Below are 22,463 nucleotides of genomic sequence, written 5' to 3'. Positions count from 1 at the left end.
CACCGTCTCCCTCCCTGCATCGTATTTCCTATCTAGGTCACCATGCAGCATGAGGCTGTTGGTTCACCAGATAATGTTTCCTCACGGCGACCCAGACGCAGCCACGACAGGCACATTTTCGGTCTGTTTATGCAAACCGCCAGTGTCCTGAGCCTGTTCCTGGCACGTATTTCACCTTCTTCCTTGCTGGTTCAGTGCCTGGTACAGCTTGCCCAGCCTTATGGATGGAGTTGGCTACACTGACATCTAAACAGCTCTGGAGATCAAGCCATCTTTGCCTGTCAAACAGAAATTCCATCACTGTCCTGCAACTGCCGTGTAATTAAATCTTCTCCTGCTAAGCATACTCTGGTTTAACGAGTTTAATGAGTCATGGTGGCAAAGGGAAAGGAGAGTCCCCAAAAACAAGAATGGGCACAAACACCCCCTTGATAATCATCTTATTTAGAGAGAATAAGGTTCTTGCCTTTCCAAAGAAGCGAACACCAGATTCCCTCAGATCCCTCATCAGAGTGCCTCACACTCCTGTGCACCAGGGTACCTGGAGAAAGTGATTCTGCACGTCTGAATTTCATAAGCTGTTGTAGCGTAGATGCTCGCAAGGAAGCGGTTTGGTTTGAGCGTGTGGCATACTGGTTTGCGAGTGCTTAAGAAGGAAGGAAGAGGTGAGAACTTGCCAATTCAGATGTTTGCTCTCATTAACTCAAACCCAAACCAGTCTGTACCACAGGACACTACTACGTGAGTGAGGAGAGGATTTCTCCTTTCCATTGCCAATGCCCAGCAGTCAACATCCCAGCATTTAAAGCAGCATCGAAACGACTCCTTCCTAGCTGCCAGAAACCAGGTGCATGAAAATGGCTGATGCGAGGATGTCGCTCAGGAGCACCACTCTCTCGCCCTTGCTGAGGCAGAAGAGTGCACACTGTGCATCGCTAGGACCACCTGCACCCTGCCCTGCCAAATTTTGTTCCAGCAGGGAGGGACCGTGCCCCTGGCAGTGTGCAGTGGGCGGTGTGGCATTGCCCCCAGCAATGGAGGCAATGAGCACGGGTGTGCTCTGGCATTCATCCCTCCAACTGCAGCTGGAAGAAGAGGGGTCTCCGGCCGCCATGGCCATGCGGCCAGGTGCAGGCTATGGCAGCCCAAGCAGGGCTTTCCGTAGGGCTGTTCCCCCTCTTCCTTTGCGATGCTGCCCCAGGAGGTGCTGCAGCTGCCCCAGCAGCCAGCCTGCTCCTCCTGCGGCTGCCCTGTGTCTCTGAGGCATCTCCAAGGGCCAAGCACTGCGTCCTCCGTGCTGAGCCAGCTGGTGTCCTGTGCTTGTATTGATGCTCAGCACCAATACAGGGCTCTGCCATCCCCCAGAAGGGACGAGGACCGGCCTCTGCTGCAGCTCCTCTGCTTACCTTGTCCTTTCACCTTAAGCTCTTCACCTCTTTGGGTCCCGTTGCAAATGACGAATTAAACCCTTAATACCTCTGAGCAGGGATGCAGGGTTAAATCAGATGAAAGATTGGAGCACCTGAGCAGGATTTATGCTGAATTATGGGTCCTGAGTCTACAGCGGGGGTCCCAAATGCCCCCCAGCAGGTAGCCACACCACTGGTGGTGCCAAGCCATACATGGCACCAAGTCAGCACAAACTGCTCACATCTCGTTCGAGAACCAGCCGTTCTCTCGCTGCACACCTCACTTGGTGGGCATCCAAACCCATCGCCAGGAGAAAGTGGCACATGAAGTGCTTTGCAGAGCCCTGCAAACCTGTGACCTGCAGAAAGCAGTGGGATTCATACACAGCCTGCTCCTCCGGACACAGCTGGCTGCTTGCTTCTCCCCTTTTCAGTCTTATGGGTGTTTTTTTGAGGTAGTCATGAAATCAGGTGCTCGAGGTGCTGGCTGAAAAGAGGGGCCTGTGTGAGCAGGAAGCACGGTTCGTACATGAGAAGGTCTGGTGTACAGCGCCTTCAGTTTGCACATCCCAGGAAAAATGAAAAAACAGTAAATAAAACTGTGCTTGTTTTGGCTCGGGTGCCTGGAGATTGTGATGAGCTAGTAGGATTTAGTGTAATTCACTTATTTCTCTTTTATGAGCTGTGAAGTTCAGGCTGATTTTCTCTAACTCATGACTTTCTCATTCTTCAGAGGCCTGAGCCCTGATCCCTTTTTAAGCCTTGACATCCACGCTATTTTTAGTCTCACAGACTATTTTCGGACAGCATCTACAAGACATGGTCTTTTTTCTGGCTAGCTCCACAAGCCAAACTGTGTTAAGCTCTCCTCGTCTCATACCTTGGTTGCTGCAGCATCCTTCCTCTGGCTGTGAGAGGCACGCACGTGCCTCTTCCTTGACATTTTCTCACCGGGCTGCTCTTTCCCCCGACACCCTTATCTCAGGAGGAGAAGCTCTCAGCCCGCGTATGTTGTGATGAACGTATGCAAGCAGGTTGACTTTTAGCACGCCCAGAGCAGGCCGGGTGGTTTTGCTGCCCTGCAGGTTGCTGCAGGAAGGAGCACGGCCCTCGGGGCTCCGTGTGAAGGAGCCGTGGGCTATTGAATTGCTGACGGGGGGGGGCTGTTTGTCACCAGCACCACCTTTCCCTGTCCCGTGTCCCGTGGCTGTCCCGGGGAGGATGCGCACCGCTCCCACGAGGGAGCAGGGAGCCCTGGGGAAAGGCGGCCGCAGGGTGCCAGAAGAGCCTGCCAGCCCTCATTAAACTCCTCCAGCCTGCAGCCTAATTGCTGTGAGCTCCAAGTCGCCTCAGGAAGCAGGTCGTCCGGGGGAGGCTCGGGGCCAAATGACCTGATTCTCACTGGTGTAATCCATGACTGGCTGCGCAGAAGCAATCTGCATGTTCAGGTAGCTCCGAGCCCTTCTTCCCTGACAGCGGCTGCCTGGAGCCTGCAGAGACCCCTTCTTCTCCGGCGCTCCTGTATCTGCTGTGATGCTGTGCGACTTACCTTGGGGCTTATTTTAAGCAACAGTACAGCACCGATCTGTAGTTTTTATAAAGTACATCTTGTATGTATAGAAATACCATAAAGCTGCTCTCAGCAAGCACAGATTGAGTTTCCCCTAATCTTAAGCCATCAAACACAACTAACTGCTTGCCTTTGCTTCCCCAAACCTTCAGAGCCCATCTCCATTCTCTCACTGGCAAAACAGAAGGTGAAGTCTCACCTTTGAGGAGACATTGACACGAATCCCTGTGCCACCTTTGATTTTATCCCTGCAACATCATGCTGTCTGGCACACTGACTTCTCAGGAGATGCTCACAGTGAGCATCCTCTTCCAAAACTTCTTTAGGCTGTCCGCAGCCAAATTGATGTTGGCATTGCCCCTTGGGCTGGCCAGGCAGTGACAACAGTGACAGTGCTATAACAATACGTACCACAGTGGTGATGTATTGCTAAATGGGTGTGATACCAAGCAGTATCACATACAGAATATCACTCAATTTCTCTGCATGCTATTAACAGGATTAGCTCAGATCTTAGAAATTAAAATAGAAATACATGGGCTCTGGCTTCATGCAGCTGGCTATACACGGAGCTTATGAAATAGAGATTCCAAGCCTGGTAGAAATAGTGAAAAAATATATGAGACTTTTTGTGCCTAATGTTTTATTGACATCACACAGAATTTGCCTTGCAGACTAACCTAGGGTGTCAATCTACTATATTTTTTTTAAGATAGTAGTTTATTTCTTCCCCAGAACATGTTCTAATGTGTTGTCTAGTGTTGTACAAAATATAGCAATCGTTTAGATGTTTTATCTTGCTTGTGGTAGAAAATGGTACTGTTGTGACAATGCAGAAGTGGTCATCCCCACCTATTATGCAGACAGCATAAAGACATTTTATAATAGAACAGCAACTCCCAAATAAGAACTGAAAGAAATTTAACAGCGTAAGTCACCTCTATCATCCAAAGCAGGGCTTTTGCCAGTATAAACTAGTTTGGTTACAAAACATCACAGTTCTTACTGCAATTATTATACTAGGAAAACTAGTAGATCCAGACTGCCTACAAAAACATGACTGCAGCAGCCACCGATATCCTGAGGACTTGTTGTGCCAAAGCCAGTGCAGTTGTAACTCCTGATTTCATTGAAAGTTATTCCAAGAATGAGTTTGTCCCACAAGACTGGAATCCCTTTCAAAACGAGAGCGTAAAATGCGCTGCAAGTAAAATCGCACATTCTGGGAAATATGTAAAAAGTAGAACTTTTTTTTTTTCTTGTACAGTTGGGGGAGGGGTTGCAGGATGAAAATGAGTCATTTATGAACTGTAGGAATTCTGCCACTCTACCCAGTACCTAGCCTCCCACGAGCGCGCTACCCTCAGTATTATTTTGCAGCTCCAGGTGGCCTCTTTTTTCCTCCGAGATAATGCAGCCGGGCCTTCCAGCCAATAAAACAGCTAAACAGAACTTTTTTTAGCTTGATAAATATATCTGCTGTGAAGGTATTGCGCAGTGTATGTGGATCCAAATGGGGCTGAGGTGTGGGCTAGGCACTGAGCAGCTCAGGACTTAGACAGTCACATGCTCGGCAGGAGGAACTCGCTCCCTCCGAGCACGTAAGCAGTGGAAACTTACAGCACGTAGGGCACAGCAGCTCTAATCCCTCTCAGCTACACAAGTTCCCAGCCCCGTGCTTTGGTTTCCACAAGTGCTCAGGTGGCCTCGCGAGGGGCGTGCAAGGTGACCTGCCAGTGGACAGGCTGGTGGCATGCTGGGCGCCCAGCCTTGTGCTCAGCCCCACCAGTGCCCTCTTTGTGGGTCTTAGCTATGGGTGGATCTGCTCTGCTGTGGGTCTGCTCTGCTGTGCTGTGGGTTTGCTAAGCCTAGTAGAAAAGTGAAAACGCTGTCTTCATTTCACAAGGAAGAATGGAGCTTCTTCTGGGCACTGAGATGCCAAGGCACAGGGATTGTTACCACGAGTCAAGTTTGGCTCTCACTGTTGGTGAAGGAAGCAGCTGAAAAACGATGATGGCTTTGCTGCAGATTGTAGCTACACCAGAGCTTGGGAAGCAGGCTGGGTAGCAATGCTGCAAGAGAGACACTGGGATGGGAGGGTAGCAGCTACTGTCCCTGCTCCCACCCCTCCTCCGATCGGGGACAGCATCCCCGATGTGCCAAGGTCTTCTTCCAGCTCCCTGCTTCCCCTCAGCCATTTGTGTTTTCCCATGAGTGGCGTGAGCCAGCCCCAGCCCTGACCTTTTATCCTTGGAGTGCCAAAAGTCAGCCAGAGTAGGAAGTGAAGCGCAGAGCCCCCGCTGCGGCAGGACTCGACCTGTGTGCATGGGTTAAGCTCCTTTGCCTGCTTTTCTACAACACTGCAAGGGTTATGCGTTTCGGAATCTGCCCTATGCACACATTAGTCATTTGTCAAAAGCCTGCCAGATACTCATTTTCCTTCTTTATCTGTTGCACCAAACTGCTGTTTAGCTTAACTTGGCATTTGGAAAAGTCTTGTCACCCAAATCACATTAGCAGAAGGTGAAAGTAAGCACAGAGGAAACAAGGACAACTGCATTTATTCCATGTGGGCAGATTACTTGTTCTTTTCCGGTGGAACAACTGTGAATGTTTTTCTTAGTAAAAACAAAAGAAAAGAAAACCCAAAACCCTCTGGCTAACTACCAGCTTCAGCTGTACCAGCTCTGCCCAGCTGTGTGCGTGCAGCTGAATGATGCCCCACGGAGAGGACATGTTCCTATTACTTGGCTCTTTGGGATTAACTGTCCCTTTCATCAAGTTGCCTTGGACTAAAGTTGCTGCTGATCAGGTAATGCAAATCTTCCTGAGAAAGACTCTTAGGCTATTGATTACAAAAGATAGCCATTTCAACAGGCATTACACAACACAATTCAACCCCTAGATGTTGCAGGCAGTTGCTCTAATAGTTAGGAACTGTTTATTGATCACAGCCAGATATGAAAACGTGCATCCTTTACCCTAAGTGATGCTGAATATCTAGTGCAGCGAGATGAAAGTCGTTGTTTATGCCAGTTGGGGATGGAGCTCTGACAGAACGTGGGAGGACGTACATTATCTAACATCCTACCTAGCACGTAACAGCCAAGAACGACAGGCAGGAGGAGAACATGCAGTGCTTCTGCTTGTGAAATGCAGTGCCTGAGAAGCAGAAGGGCATGGACTTGCTCCCACCTCATGTCGGGTGTCTAAATGAAGCATCAGCGTCAGGAGCACGGGCATCCTGGGTGCTCTCTGAGAGAGCGCTGCAGTTCAGACATGAGGAGGGATAAGTTGCTTTCTACAGGCACCCCCCTCCCTCTCTATCGCAGCAGAAGAGCAGCCTCCAGGGACAAGTCCAGCTGCAGAGAGGGAGGCAGAGGGAAGATACAGAGGGGACGAGGGACACCCTGAATGCTGAGCTCAGGATTCCTCTGGGGTAGAGCCGCAGCCAGCAGAAGTCAGCATGCAGAGGAGATCCTGTTGTCTCCAGCCCAGAGGTGCATTCGGGAGGAAGGTTGTGCTGGGACAGTCCCCGTGAGATAAGAACCTCCCGTGATGCCAACCCCGAAGCTATGTTGATTAACACTGGGACGAAAATAGCCCTCGGAGATTTTACGCTAGCGAAAGGTCAGTCAGACTAGGACATCAGGACTAACATCTAAAGGAGTGTGATAAATAGCACCTTTTCTCCCTGCGTGCTGGACTTCTGCTCTAAAAATAGACTTCTGAACTATTTATTGGCACAATTGTGTGTCCCCTCTGCCCAGAAACAGGTTTACCTCTGAGTGCCGTCACCATATATATGGGTATCAGAATGTTTTGAGGAGGCCCAGGCTCAGGCCAGGATTGTACTCTGCTGACAGAGAATTTAAAATACAGCCCTGCCCTACATCCCCTTGCTCTCGGTCTGTCCCTTGTGAATGCTCCCTGTGAAGACCCACCAGGTCTCAAAGCCCACTGAGGGCCCCAGGCCCAGGGCCTCCTCCACACCAACAAAGCTTACATCCAAGCAAGCCGCAGACAAACAAATTCAGCACAACTCCTTGAAGCAAAGGTGTGCTTTTACTTTCCCGGCAGTGGCTGCTCTCAGCGGGGCGGGGGAATGCCCTGCAGCTGCCCACTCCTTCCACTGACCGCAGAAAGCGGCAGCCAAGGAGCAGGGAGAGCGAAGGGGGTGGCTTCAGAGAGGCTTTGGAGATGCTCCAGCTGCTGCAAGGCCAGAACTGTGCTGAAGGAAAACAGCGGGCGGTTCAGTAACCTGGTGTGGCTGTCAGTGCCAAGGTGACAAGGGGCGTTTTGCTGTGGTCATCCTCAAGCCTGAGGGGAGCCAGCTCCATGTTGAAGCGGTGGAGGTGGAAGAGCACACCTCTGCTAGCACAGGGACAAAGCCAGCCCTCAGGAGGTGACCGATGCCTTCGGAGGTCTGAGGTCCTCCGGCTGTGTGGGCACAATTGGCAGCGCTCACAGTCCTGTGACAGGAGCCATGCTCCCCCCTGCCCCTTCTTCCAAGCACAGGCTTTGGGGTTCGTAAATATGGAAGAGTGCTCTGTGATGTGTATTAGCACCTGGCTGCCCACCATGGCCAATGTATTATTTTTAAAGTATCCAGGTGTGGAAAAGACTGTACATTAAACTGATCAAAATACACGTTCCTTTCTCATGGTGGTGACTGGCCCACCACGAATGTGTAGCCACAGCACCTATAACCTGTAGTAGTTGTACTCCTCCCCCTCTTCCTCTCCCTGTGTGTCTGCCTGCATTTTCCTGGCAAAAGCACTAGGTGTGGTTCAGCCAGACCTGCTGCTTGCTGTGTCCCCAAAACCCTTGTGCCACTGCAGCTGGGGGCGAGGCGTGCTGCGGCCCGGTTGTTCCCTCCTGCTTGGCGGAGGACACACCTGGGCTGGAGAAATGAGCCATTTAACTACTGCCGAAGATCAAAATGAAGAGCGGCTTTGGAAAACTGGCAAGTGTTAAGCAATGCCCGGGGCAGCAGGAGAAACAGAGGAGAGTTTTGTGTTTTGCACGGCATTGTGAGAAAAGGGAGCGACCTTCCTCGAGGGCTGGGAGACAGCGGTTCAAAGATTTGCCTCATCGTCTGTGCAACCAGTGAGGCACCTGCTTGTGTAAGATCAAAGTCCAGGAACGCCTCACCTCACTGGGACACCATCTGTGGCCGCTCTGAGGACAGGAGCAGGAGACAGAGGTGGGAGTGGAGCCCTCCAGCCTCTGAGCCCAGTGGCCCTCAGTCACTTCAGGCAACCATGAGGTACAGGTGCCTCAGGAACTAGCTGCGCCTCATACTGAGGATCGGTAACATTTTTGTGCTGCTGTCTTCCTGTGTGCGAAACCTGTTTCTTCATGCCTTGGATAACTAGGAACTTTCCTCACATTTCAGGACTCTGTCTGTTGATGGCCAGTTTGTACTCAGGTGTTTTGTGTCAGACCGTCCTTCAAGTTGAATAGTCTGTCATTTCCCTCCCTGCCTCCCCAAGGTATTTATGAAGAGAAATCATAAGCTCTCTCTTCCTTTGCTTTCCTGAAATTCTTCCAGCTTCTCACAAGTATCTCACTGGAAGTATCTCCAGTGCCTGTTTTTTTTTAAATGGCAGTCTTACTCTGCAAGCTCACAGTCATCATGCTATCATCAGGTTATCTTCTGGATTCGAATTCAGCTCTTCAGTCATTTCAAGTCCTGTTTGTTGCACAAATTCTTGTTCTTAGTTCTCTCACATATGAGTTTTACTACAGCATTTCACTCTATTTGCATAACTTCAGCACTCAGGGATCTCTCCCTGTGATAGCCATAACTTCTTGAGTACTGGCAACACCCTCCAACTTTCTGCTGTTGACAGATTTCATCACACATCAGTCAGGTTTCACAAGACTCCTAGTTGATTTAGTTATTTATTTTTATTTATTTATTTTTATTTTGTTGTATCTAAATCATGAGTAAAAATATTAAAATCCCTAAGACTGCTCTTAGTGGAACCCCCTGATTCCAGCACGGGACCTTTCCAACATTACTTATCTTTTTCCCTTCAGGCAGTTCCTCACCACTTCATGATTTGCCTACTAACCTCCAGCTTCTCCAGTTTGCTTTTTAATTAGGTAAGTAGTGGCACTGAATCAAATGCTTTACTGAATCCCAATAGGTGAGATCTACTATGCTTCCTTTGCCAAAGAGATTGGCTTATCACATCTAAGAAAGATTGCTTAGTTTGGCATCATCTGGTTTTGAAAGACCCATCTTGCATCTTATCCTGTTTCCCAGCTACTCGTAACATGCAATTTGTAATTACTCATTCCTCTGAATTTGTTGTAAAGGTCTCAATATGCAGTTGGCAGGTATCTTGTGAGGACGTGTTCCGTACGTTCATAAATCAGATACAGAATTTTTGTGTGACAGATCTAAATAATATGCTGTGCCTTCTTGTGCTTTCATTAGCTTTTAACATGGTCTATTTTTAATGCTTTATTTATCAGTTAGGTGAGTTCTTGCCCCTGAAGGTGTAAGTGGATTCACTGACCTTATTCAGGACCTTCTGTACAGGCTTTATATGTCCTTTATGTGCGTATTTTATACTTTAGTTCCCAGGTTGTGCACTGTGTGAATGCCTTATGCCCTCAGGCTCTGGGAAGAACAGGTTGTAAAATTTGCAAAGAGTTTCTTGGCTGACTGTCGAGTATAAAAGTAGTGTTTGAAGGAGGGGAGCAAAATGGCCAGGGTAGAAAGAATATTTTTCCTTCAAGTCACGCAGGTTCTTTGAGAGCTGCGGTGCTGCAGTGTCAGGGGAACATAAGAGTTAGTTTTCCTCAGAGGGATGCTCTCCCTGCCAAGCCAGCAGTAGATGTTTGGGTGAAGCTTCAACAGGGAAGCACTTTTATAGTCCCTGTGCTGGATGGGGAATCCCCCACCAGTGACCAAGACAGAATAGTGACCTTCATCTCCTGATTCATTTCCCTTTTCATTCTGCCATCTTTTTCTTTTTTAGGGAACTCTTCTTATTTCTGAACTACAGTGATGTTCTTCACAGAGATCTTCACAATCTTCCAAACATCTCTCCTTTATTCCCCAGCAAGCAACATGCTACATGGCAGTGAACCTGTATCCCTGAGGATTTGCACATTGCAAGGGCAGAATTTATCAGGTGAGAAGAACAATTATTGTGTAATGTTCAGTTTTCCAGCTTAGCAAAGATAAGGTTTTCTTCAGTCCTCACGCTGTCTCCCACTAGTATTTTTAGGATCGTCTCCACAGCCAGCTCCGCGTTACAGGAGGTTCTGCAGTAAGCTTATTTCTAGCTTTCATCCTGCATCAGGCCTCTGCGGTTCATGGGTCTAACATCCAGTGGTCTCTCTACCAGGCAGTTGATAAAAAGTATTTCATCCAGCATGGGGGGAGAGATTCCCTGCGGTTAAGAATCTAACTTAACAGCCCTAGTGGGGCTCAGCCCAAGATAAGAGAAGGGATGCGGATGAGGCCATCCTAGTGATTGTGTTTGCACTTTTGCAAGTGATCCTGGTGTTGGAGGGTGTGTGCCCCAGTCATGTGAGCAAACAGCAAAGGAAACATCTATTTGCAAGGGTGAAGGGGAGGTCAGAGACATGAGCATTGCAGTTATTTGCTAAACGGGGCCTCGCAGTGTTCTCTCCACACTAGGACAGAGGCACAAATCTGGAAAGCTGGGAAAGGACATCTGTGGCCCTGTGGATTTAGAAATAAACTAAAACAATCTCTGCCTGTTAAATGCTGTCTCAAACTTCCTGAAAACAGGCTAAATTTTCACTGCCGTGGCTATTTATGGGACTGTTAAAGCATAATAATTTGTGCTTTGAAGGATGCTTGTACCTAAGATATTGCAGTCATATACCCAGTCTAATCCACCTCTTGCACTGCCAGGTACACAAGGCAGATGTGTGTCATCACCAACCAGTTCTATCCCAGACCAGTCCTTCAAAGGTGTTCACGTTGCTGACTTGCAGTTTTGCTGCTTTAGTCATTACCGTGTTTCCTGGCCTTCCTCAGGGTCACTGTCTTTTCTTTCCTCTTCATGTTGCAACAGGGCTTGTTTAAGGACCTGGCTATCTGGCACTCTCAAAACATGGCCAAGGTCAATCTGTTTTCTCCACTGTACTGTTTGTACAGCTGTGGGTAATCATACAGGCTCTGAAATCTCTGCATTCCTTAAGCTCTCTGGCTGCTTTATGATCACTGTCCCCCGCAGGCATCCCCACGGCAAGCACTTTGGTTTCTGGGGTCTTCCAAGACTTCAACTCGTACAGGTGTATATGTAATGTATTTTTAATGACGGTGGCTCAAAAGTGCTTACAGGGAAGCTTTGCATTGGTGCTGATGACTTCCATATGGGCTTGTGACAGAACCCCTGCTCCTGATGCCTGGTAATATGGGAAGCATAACCAATGCTATTTTATAAAGCAAAAAGCAATTATCTACATATGGGCTGATCACATATCGCCTGCCTTCCTTCCCCCTTTTCAGCACCGTGAAAAGCACATTTGCCCACCAGTGCCGTGAAAGCTCCTGGCGCAGAGTGACCAGGATGGTCTAACCCCCATCATGAAGTATGGAACAGAAACAGCACATGAGATATTGCCCGTAAAATCAAAGTGTCTGCAAGTCCCAAGCAGGACTTGGATGAGAACTGCAGTTGGATGGCAAAGCCTGTGATCCCCCCGTGGTCAGAGGGACCTCTGCTGTTGCCTGCTTTCTTGGGGGACTGAGTGAGTGACCTGTGTGCTTTTATGTGCATTCTGAGTCTAGATCATAAGTATTGCTTCACGTGCTGATTATTAAGAATTCAACCTGATCTGCAGAGGGTCCAGGTGATGAAAAAAAACTAGGTAAAAATAAAGCTACACTGAGTGCTAAAAATTCTAGGTAACAATAAGCTACGCTGATCGCTAAAAATTCCATGTGATACTAAAGCTCTAATTATAGCCATAACTCGGTGGTGTCCTCATTCTACCCAGGATCCCTAAAGAACCTGCCTGTCCCCATAGTGTCGGGTGACAGGGAAGTGTTATTTTTATGGAAACAGAGGAAAGATTCCACACGTTTCAATCTCATACCCTTAGAGCAGTGAACAGAGATATGTATGTCGTGTATACGTATCCTGAAAAGCCCCCTGCTCCAAGATCACTCAGTGTTGTGTATTACCCTTACACAGCTCACAGTGAAGTTAGAAACTATTAACGAAGGCATTTAGCATTAGAAAGATGTTAGGATTCTTGTTTCACTTATTGCAGTTTTCTAAAGAAATGCTGATTCTCCAGGATTTGTTGATATAAATAGATTTTCCTGGAGGACAGGAAAATGAAAACTTCATGCTGTCATTTTGGAGATGAGGCTGTAAATGCACATATCATACCTTTGTTAGTTTCCTGTTTGTGGCCTTTGCACTGTGACAGAACAACAAGGTGTTCAGTCTTGTAATGAACACAATTTCATTATAATTCCAGTTATCCGGTTGGAGCTGACCACATGGCACAGTGGCCAGGGAAAACAGGGAGAAATTTTGGAGACGTGGTCAAGAAACAGGCTGTGACCAGGTCACAGCATTGGCGTGTGTATGGTAGCTTCAGTAAGGAGGTTTTCAGCCTTACCATCCTCAGGATTTTCGGTGTCATCACCCATGACATGAAGTTACATTCTGAGACTAATACTTCTTGACCAAGTCCTCTCCAGCTCATTTTCAATTGAGTGCTACTGTACTTCATCTGTTTGCCTTTAATTTTTTGTCTCGATGCAGCTCTGTATGGAAAGAGAAGGCACTGAGGCCCAACATAAAGATTCTAGTTTCTGCACCTGGACCAACACATCCCTCAGAGTATGAGAAGGCTCATAAGCCCTCTATGGCACAGAGGCTGCAGATAAAGTCTGCTAGTGCGATACCAAGACATTGTTCCTAGAGCATCTGGGTACAAAAAGGCAGAGCTCTGTATTACCATTTGAACGATGAGGTGAAACCTGGCCAGCACTGGTCACCATGACCCTATGGAGCAGAAGAGACTTAGATGAAAGTAGTGGCTAGGTGCAGGAAGAAATAAGGTTGTATGGGAAGATAGATGGAAGACCACCAGCACACTGAGGAACAAAGGTGTGCACACAAGACTTCTTTAGTGCAAACTCCATTAGCATAAAAATTCTCTGGCCCCAGCTGCGAATAAATCATCCAGAAGAAGTCCAATACACATAGCTGGTGCAGATGCAGCTACTTTTTTGCTGCAAGGCAACCAGATTTACTTCAGTGTAAACATATCAAGTATCTCATCATCTAACCTAATAAAAAGCAACAGATGATTCTTCATCTCTGCCTTGGGGAACAGGTCTACTAAGTGGAGTGGTGAATCAGATATGGAGAAAAGAGCCTGACAATGTCCATGAAGGCCCCTGAGACCAGCAGTACCAGCAGAGTGCATGCTCAGGGGGTACTTGTTAATACCCAGTTTTCTCCCAAAATTGCCATAGCCACTACAAATGCACCAGCCACTAATGTGAGTGCTGCAGAAGCCGGAGGGTTTTGCACTGCATGTGTAGGAGGGATGGGTATTTCGTTTGTTTCTTTATCCCGCAGAACAAGGGAAGCTTCTTGTTGGGGTTTGGAGTCTGTCACTGGGAGTGGTTAATATGAGGCGTGCACAGTAACTTATGGGAAGAAGGTTCCCCTAACCTGTCATTTCTTGTGTGGGTGTGTTTTGCCCTGCAGCAACCTTAACTGCTTTTTAACAGAATATTTTGGTGGGAATTGTTAGGAAAGCATTTCTCTAACTACCTGAGCCTCACTGTGCTTTTTAGCCCTACCTATACCGCAGCATAAAATAGAGCATAAAATATTCTGTACATTGGGAATTCTCAAGACCTGATAGTCATCTCAGTGGTACCCAATTTAGACGGAATTATTTCTGATTTACATTGGCGTGAAAGAGGGTTTTCCATATGTAATGTAATATTTTGCCTCTCTCAGATGTAGACACAAACACCATTCTCAGTCTCCTTCATATGGAGGGTTAACTGCAGGTGGACCAGATTAGCTCTTTTGCTAAGAACCATTACCTCAAACCTCCAGCACTGGAGAGAACCAAGAGAATGAAGGAGAATATGCATTTGGCACTGCTTATCTGAGGGGTACTGAGGATATTGAAAAGCATCTGAAGCTCCTCAAGATGGGTAAGGCTCAGATCAGAGACTGTCACATGATGCTGTGGGGACAGACAGGTTCTTTTAGGGTTGCTGGTTAGAATGGGGACTGGCCACAGGGCTATGGCTATAATTAGAGCTCTATTATCACAGAAAAAAATTAGCAAACAGCATAGCTTATTGTTATCGAGAACCTTTAGCAGGCAGGGTAATTTCTTATTACACAGAATTTTTAGTAAATTAGCATAGTTTCCTTATCCAGAATGTTTAGTCACCTAGGCTTTTCAGTCACTGGGGCCCTCTGCAGTTTGGGTCAAATTCTTAATAATCAACACATGATACAATAATCATGATCTAGACTTGGCATACACCTAAAAGCACATCAGTCACTCAGTCCTCAGAGGAAGGCGATGACGGTGGAGGCATCCCCAGCCAGCAGGGGAAGACGGGTTTTGTCAGCCAGCAGCAGTTCTGGTCCAAGTCCCACACTGGACTTTCAGCTGCTTGATTTTTTGGGCAGTATCTGGTGTGCTGTTAGGCTTCCCTGTCCCATAACGTCTGTATCACATCCTGCTGACCTAGCGCCTGGGCTTTCACAAGGCTGGTGGGCAACCTTCCTTGTCACAATGCTGACAGGAGGCTTTCCTGTTCTACAACGCGTGTCTCCACATCCTGGTGACAACACGGGTGGGCAAATGTTCTTGTCACAATTCCAAAAAGGCAGGGAAAGAAGGGGAGTGGTCTATGTGATCACCATGCTAACAGATAACAGCCAGTCACCTCATAAAATCCTGTTGGTTATGCTAGCCATATTACTGAGTGTGAGGAACATGGGGTACCTAGGTCATAGAGACCTATGTATATGCCAAATAGCATGCAGATTCTGCTGTGATGTGATTGGATTTGCTGTTTTTGATGAGGACTGTATCTTCAGACTTTCTTGCTTAGGTGACCTCCACTTTGTGACTCCCAGAGCTGAAGGCAACTGTTTTGTTTTTCTTTTGTTTGCACTCCTACTCCATCAGCATCTTCTCCTAGACTACAACAAACCTGTGCTTTAGCCCACACATTTTTTGTGTCCTGTCACTGTGGTAGAAAAGCCCAGAGTCTCAATGAGTTGTCAATTCCCCTGCCTAACTGAAGCAGCTAGAGATGTGAAGGATCGTATCGCTTCAGTTGTAATTTGCAGGGAGCTCATGCACAGAAAGGGGAACGGGAGAGATGGGGGAGAAAGGTTAGTCTCTGCGCTTCACTTTTACTGCATTAAGGGTGTTGGTGTTGATGTAGATGCAGGATAAAGATAGTCTCACCTCGAATTCCTCCAAAGCAATTCTTTCATGTGGCTGCCTCAGTAGAATGAAATCTTTATGAAATCGCCAGCACACCCACCCAGACATAAGCCAGGCACTAACTGTTCATGTTTAGAAACAAACTTTCCCCATAGGTACATTATTCATAGCCCGTCACTTGCCAGTTTTCCCTTGGAAGACATAAACTAAACATTAGGATGAAAGGCAATGCACAGTCGGGTCTCTCTCTCTGTTTACCAGCTGGATGGTGCAGCAGACCTGTAGGATCTCTCAGCCCTCTCTGTCACACACATCTACACGTCAGCTGCCTCTGCGGTGCATTCCCAAAATCTGCTGCTCCGCTCACAGGCTGCACGGTGCTCTATTAGCACTCGGCAGGGTCCTGCGGCTTCCAAGAGAATTCCCAAATCCAACCGAGTGAGAAGCATTTGCTGTTTTCAAACATTATTCCAGGAAAAGAGGAAATCATCCTCCCGATCCATCCTGCCAAAAGACTGTGGGCATCTCTGTTGCCTAAGAGACATAACAGGTTGTTGTTATAACAACTGCAGAGCAGCTGACCTCCCGCTTCCTTTCGTCAGCCAGCTGCAAACATCCTCGGTCATGTAACAGTCTCAGACCGAACATCTGACCCCAGTTTATGCAATTCCCCTGTGACAGTTTCGTAAGCTTTTTGTCACTTCACTCGATTGTTTGTCAAAAGCGCTCACGGTTGGATCGCCCAATGTGAATGTTTCAGTATGACAGAGAGCGTTATGGCTAAGCCCTCCATCTCCAAGGCAACCCCACAGCCTTGCTCTAAGGGTACACCATGTCACGAGCTAAAAACAAAAGGATATGTGGAGATAATTCCAGCTTGGACTGTCCGTAGTGTTACTGCTTTAGCAGTGACTTAAAGAGACATCCTCCGGCTGGTTATTTAATTGGGGGCGGGGGGGGGGGGCATCACGAGGACAGCATTTCTCTCTAAAGCTATGCAGACCCTCAGCTGGCTGTGTTTGCCCTGGACAGCGTCCAGCTGAGCTGGTATCAGGTTCGGGCTTCCCTAGAGGAGGACAGATTCATTCTCCTTCAGTTTGGGCATCATTTCCAGGTGGCCCCTGCTGACAGTACTGCGGCAGAGCAAGTGCCTCACTGCAGGATATCGGGTGGCAGTGGTGGTAGTGCAGCTCCCTGCCCAGAGCAGCACACCTCAGGGGTAAAGTGAATGAAGAAGTTCCTGGTTTTTATTTTTTTATTTTATTTTTTTCCCATATGAAATCTGTTATTGACCTTGAATGTGGAGCACAGCCATATGCAGCCCTTGTGCGACCTCTCAGCGTAACCCTAAGTGTCTGGGAAAACCTTGTTGGTTTGTCCTGAGGTATTTCACTGCTTTTTTTTTTTCTTTTCTTCTTCTTTTTTTTTTTTTTTCTTCCCTACCCTAACTCCTCACTCCTTTCTATCCTCTTATCATTTACTCCCCCAGCACGTCGCTCCGGGGCAGGCCGCGCCCCGCCGTGAGGGCACGCCGGGCGCTGCTGCCTCAGGAGTTCCCCCCCCCCCGGCACTACAACTCCCATCATGCCCCGGGAGCTTTTCGATCAGGCACTGGCGGGGACGCCTCTCCGCGGGGCCTTCGGGGCGGCGCGGCGGGGTCCTCGCGGGGCGTTAGGGCGGGCGGCCGGGGGACGCGGCCTGCGCGGCGGTGGCGGCGGGGCCGGGATGAGCGGCAAGGAGGGTAACGGGTTACTTTGTGTACTGTCGAGTAGCTTCCTCTTGGTTTCCTTTCAAGGAAACGAGGATAACTCCACGTATTCAAAACGGTGTGGTGGCATGCAGGAGTTGGTCAGATTTTGGCCTCTGCTGGGAGCACAGGTTACAGCTGTCACGGTTACAGCGAGGGAGGGAGGGTTAAAATGTGAAGGAGTGACCAAAGGAGGAAACAGCACAAAGCTCCTGTCAGTAGTAACGGGCAGTCCCCTAGAGGCGGGTTGTTAGTGAGGGGTTGAAAGGGGACACTGAGGCAGGAGCATGTAAGGCCAGTCAAAGAGAACAGCTGTAGCTGGGTGGAAAGAGAAGAAACTTCTAAATGGGCAGAGCGTAAGGACCTAAAATGCTACACCACAGGAGATAAGAGCCTGGATATCTGGATAATGGTAGTCTACTTCATATATTCCTTCAGTACCTTGCTGCTTATTGAGGACCATTAACATAAATTACAGTCAGTTATTGTACAATAAATTACTGCTACCTATAGTGATTTTAATGATTTTTGTTAAGTTCAGTATGTAAAATACCTTTTTTTAAGAAAAAAACAAAGGTGTGTAATCCTGTAGGCCCTTGTTCACTGCAAGAATTTCCACGCAGCTGTTCCCTTACAGAAAGGAAACATAAAAGGCCATGAACACTGTATGAAGAAAGGAGTTGGGATCCTAGTGTGCTCATCCATTGAAATTGGTAGGAGTTTTCCTAGTTTTCACTAGGAATGTGCTGGAACAAGTAGCATGATAATGTGAAGATGACATCGGCTGTCAATAGGGGTTACCTCATTCTATCTGTGAAATATGGATAGAATCATCGATGATCTGAGGTTATTTATGTTCTGCCAAAACTATTTTAATTCTTTTCTTTTTCTTCTGTTAATAGGATCGGGTGGGTTCAGAAAACGAAAGCATGACAATTTCCAACATGGTCAAAGAAAGGAGGAAAAAGAGAATGTTAATCCATCTTCACCTTTGATGACATCTTTTAAATGTAAGTAAGAATTTGGAAAGCCAGTTAATAAAAATGTGTGTTGTGGAGTTTGCTAAGAATTGCCTATTTAGTGTTGGAATAAGCCAACTTTCTTGGTGTGGGGGGTGGAGATTTGAAACTAGTTGGACTCCTGCTTCATTCATTTAGAGCTTGGTCTTTTGGTTTCTGTGCAATTAAGTCTCAAGAGCAGGATCTGGCATGGCTGCACCTGACTCATGACTTGCTCCCTTTTTCATCTTACCTCCTGTTCCCACTGCGCACCCTGCTTGTGCAGAACCTGATGCTAAGTAAACTGCAGAAGTGTTCAGGCAGACAAAAGGTGCCCAGGCACTTTGGCAGAGAAATGTAAGACCTGCACAGGTGTGAAATCTCAGCCATAGTGACAAGAGGATGTGGCTGCCTGTGGGGAGGCCAAGAAGGCTCTTAACTGTTGCCTCTAGCTCTGGTGAACAGGTGGCTAAGCTGTCAAATGTAAATCTGGATGCGTTGTTCTGTGAGTTGTGAGCTGTTTATACATGCACTTTTGAAGAATGTCAGTTTAACAAAATCAGGTAGATCTTTATGTAGACACTTATTTCACTTTGAGTGCCTTTTTAAAACTAGCTTATATTTCAGTTTCTTTAAATAAGCAAGTGTAAACTTCCCTCAAACCAAATTGTTTTCAGAGGATTTAAATCAGATTTAATTTTCTGTAAATTTAGTTTAACTTTCTCATTAAACAAGCCCTGGCAAGGGAAAGGTGGTCTTTAGAAATGAGAAGCCTCAACAGATGAAGGAAGGAGATGTAACACAGGGAACAGATTAAATCTCAGTGCAGAATTTTCCTTGTCTCCCCTATTTTCTTTTATGATGCTAGGGAGTGTGAAGAAGTAAGAGCTGGGTGACTGTTATAGATGGTCCCTTCAACACCATGTAATTTCCTTGCTGTCTCTAAACAGATGTTTCTTATTTTTTTTCCCTGTATAAGTCAGCGTGGTGGATGATAAACTTTGACTGAATTTTTATCTTGAATAACATACATACATTTGCACTCTAAATTGAGTACAGTGCTTTCAACTTTAATTTTTCACCCTCACATGTATCAGTTTTTCTTGAAGTTGCTATTAATTTGAATTCAAAACAACGCTGATTTTCCTCCTCTCCCATGAGATCCTGTCAGTGGTGTTTGGTTTTATTTCACAATAGAGTAAGGGACGCAGTTTATCCTGACTTTTCAAAGATCTGCTTTTTTCTTCTAGTGCTTATAAGCCCTGTAGTGATGGAGTATTTCTTCTTGATGATAATTCAGTGGTGGACTTAACTCAGAATTTGGTGGAGACACACCAATTAGGCATGTGAAAAATTTAAAGATCGGTAGGAACATTTATGGCTTCTCCTAGTGTTCCAGAGGAAGATGGGGGAGAGAAACAAACAACAACAAAAAAAGAGAATCCATTTTTTTGTCAAGGCAATGAGAAGTACAGGTTTTCAGCTTCATCTAAACTTGCTTGTCTGTGAACTGCTACATTTTTCTAAAGGATAGTCACTTATTAGACCCTTAAAAAAAAAAAAAAGTAACCTCAGTGTATTTTCTACTATCTTCTTGCACAGATACTTTAACACCTCAGACAGTTATGCAGGATACGTTTAAATTCTTTTAAGTATCTATTAACAGTTTATTTAGTGGAATAATAGCCTATAAAATGTTAATGTTATATGTGAAACATAATCATTCATAGTTTTCACTAAGAAAAGTAGATATGCATACTCTCTTTCCTCTTTGTCTTCATTCTAGTTAGGCAGAGAGAATTTACAGCAGTAAGTTAGAAATCTTACTTTAGATAATCTTGCTTTGCTACTTCTAGTTCTTAAAGATGTTAAAATACTTGGCTATTGGCCAAGTCTAGTGTTGAAATAAAACATAACCTTTTCTTTTTAGTATTCTGTGCATTTTTTACAGTGTATGTGCTTTTGTGTGCGTGTTCTTGGTTTTTAGAAAATGAGTCTTGTTTACTAATGATTTTTTTTCTGAATTTTCTTCCTATATTTGAGTGAATATCTAAGTCAGTTTTCTCAACAGCACTATTGCAGAGTAGATGTTACTAGTTAAAACAAGCATTTTAACTTATAATGCTTTGGGCTACTTAAAGCATCATCACAGTTGGTGCGTATTTAAACCTGACTTATTAAACAGATGTAGTATTACTGTTGAATTTTGCTATTCAAAACTGAAGTTTGATAGCCATGTATTTGTCAAAAGATACAGGTCCATCCCTCAAAGAGACTTTGAAGAGCCAGAAATCAGAGCTAGGTTCCTGCGTGCTTGTGAGCGTTCTGTTCGGCACATTCCTGCATGATGGGACTTGCTGTGTTTTGTTCAGAAATGATTTTGTGCCTTTGCTGTGTGGTGAGCCGCGCGAGACGTGCAGGCAGCTGTCGCGCAGCAGCTCCAGCAGGCAGGGGGCAATGGTGGTCTCCACAGCACCACCCACGCTGGGAAAAGGCACCCCAGAGAAAAGGCTGGTGGGGCTGAGGCCCGCAGCAGTTACTGGGGCACAGGATCTCTGCTTTTGCCCTACACTGCATGCTGTGCTAACTGTGCTTGTTTTTGTAATCATTGACTCTGCAGCATTTCAGCTGGAGCTTGACACCAGGCATGATAAATACGAACGGCTTGTGAAGCTCAGTCGTGATATAACTATCGAAAGCAAAAGAACGATATTTCTGCTCCACAGGTTTACCAGGTGAGTCACGCTGAGAGCGAAGGTGTTCACAGAAACCTTGAAGCTGCCTTGTAGTGTTCTCTGTATTTGTGATGAATAGCTGCAGCGTTTCCTTGAGAAAGACTTAATTAATTTCCCATAAACATCCTTTAGGGTGGATATGAGGTAACGAACACACACTTCAGCTAGAGAATTAATAGATGCTGCTTCAGGTTTTGTAGTTGGTTTTACTGAAGTATTAAACAGGATCAAAGTAGCAGAGTGTAGCAGCAGATGAGAGCTTTCCAGCTTCCAGCAAGCTGGGAGAAAAGAGCGTGCACCCTCCCTTCAGGTTAGTTGCCTCTGCTGCTACTTCCCTGTTTTGGTTTTTGCAACTCCGGCCTAGGTCATCAATGCAAAGAGGAGGCAGCCTGGGTTGTTTACTTCACTGCATCTGCAACCTAAGAGGCTCGTGTGTGAGGTTTTGAGCTTCTATATATTTTGTGTCCTCGTGAACCTTCAAGCAATTGTTGAAAGCCACTGAGAAAATAGAAAACAGGAAAATGTGAAGCTTTGCATAGCCCGTTGTATAGAATGTTTACTTGTCCTACGTGTAACTGCTATCACAGATCTCCCTGTTCCTTCTCCTGGATTTTTTTTTCTTTCTTACCAGCACACTTCTGCTGTAGTAGCAGCTATTTATAGGTACTGTAGTAGTAACAGTTATAAATAGGGATTAGGAAGTTGCTCCCTTTTTAACTTGGTCTTCTGCGAAGAGTTGTTATGATAATTCTAGTAACTGCTACAGCCTTGATTGTAAATAGCCCCACTGCAGGGGCCAGGTATGCTGGGAACTGGTACAAAAAGAACAACAAAATTCCCCTTTACTCTGAATTTTAGATACCTGTTTAAGATGTTTGTGTTTTGAGGAGAGTGGAAGCTTCCCATGCTGTTATTTTTATTTCCCACTCCTTCGCTTTTAGCCATTAATGTGGCTTTACTTTCAGAAATCTGTTTGCTTTTAAACGTTTCCTTGAAACCAGTCTATATGTAGTCCCCAAATAGACTGCAAAGCTAATAAACCACATAGATTATTTGGGGTTTGGGGAGAGGTGATTTAAAAGGAAATCAGATAAACTAAACTTACATGCCAAGTATATACTGTTTGTAAATCAGATATTTCAGTTGTTTCATAATAACGTAGGTCATAATTACTTTCTAAAACTTCATATGTATGTCAGGTGTGCTCTGTAATATATTACAAAATGGTGATGTTTTTTAGAGAGGTTAATGAACTTCTGCAAATGCTGCTCATTTTCTGGAATACTTTTTTGAAGCTTTTGCAAGTGTTTCTTATTGTTCTCTCTTCAGCAAGTGTTACAGTTATTATCTGGAATAAATATTATACTACCGGATCTAGGTTTGGCTGGTCAATTATTTTCACAGTAATGATCTGCAAAATCTTTCTTCTGGAATCTACAATAGGTGTTAAACTGTTTCTTATTCCACTTCATTTTTTTTCTTGAAGTCATTGAATATGTATTAGTAAATGAAAATCTGTAACTTCTTTTTAACTGTTTGGTCATATTCTGAAAG

General features: G+C 46.0%; 1 protein-coding gene across 4 annotated transcripts in view; it reads left to right on the top strand.

Annotated features, from left to right (window-relative positions):
• Positions 1-9,976: 9,976 nt before the first annotated feature.
• The window catches only part of TSNAX (translin associated factor X), a 28,897-nt gene continuing 16,410 nt past the window's right edge, over positions 9,977-22,463 (top strand). The window contains exons 1-3 of one of the 4 annotated variants that reach the window (XM_013200430.3): positions 9,977-10,130; positions 18,079-18,186; positions 20,795-20,909. In XM_013200430.3, coding sequence (XP_013055884.2) covers positions 10,004-10,130; positions 18,079-18,186; positions 20,795-20,909 — 350 coding nt within the window. In that variant the 5' untranslated portion in view covers positions 9,977-10,003. Of the gene's footprint in view, positions 10,131-17,060; positions 17,171-17,333; positions 17,589-17,631; positions 17,890-18,078; positions 18,187-20,794; positions 20,910-22,463 lie in introns of those variants that run through there. The other 3 variants (XM_048047255.2, XM_013200438.3, XM_013200431.3) reach the window with 3 other exon arrangements.

Source organism: Anser cygnoides, chromosome 3 (genome assembly GCF_040182565.1).
Source record: "Anser cygnoides isolate HZ-2024a breed goose chromosome 3, Taihu_goose_T2T_genome, whole genome shotgun sequence".
Classification (NCBI taxonomy): domain Eukaryota; kingdom Metazoa; phylum Chordata; class Aves; order Anseriformes; family Anatidae; genus Anser; species Anser cygnoides.
The sequence above is the reverse complement of the archived record's forward strand: the minus strand, read 5'-3'. Positions and strand labels throughout refer to the sequence as shown.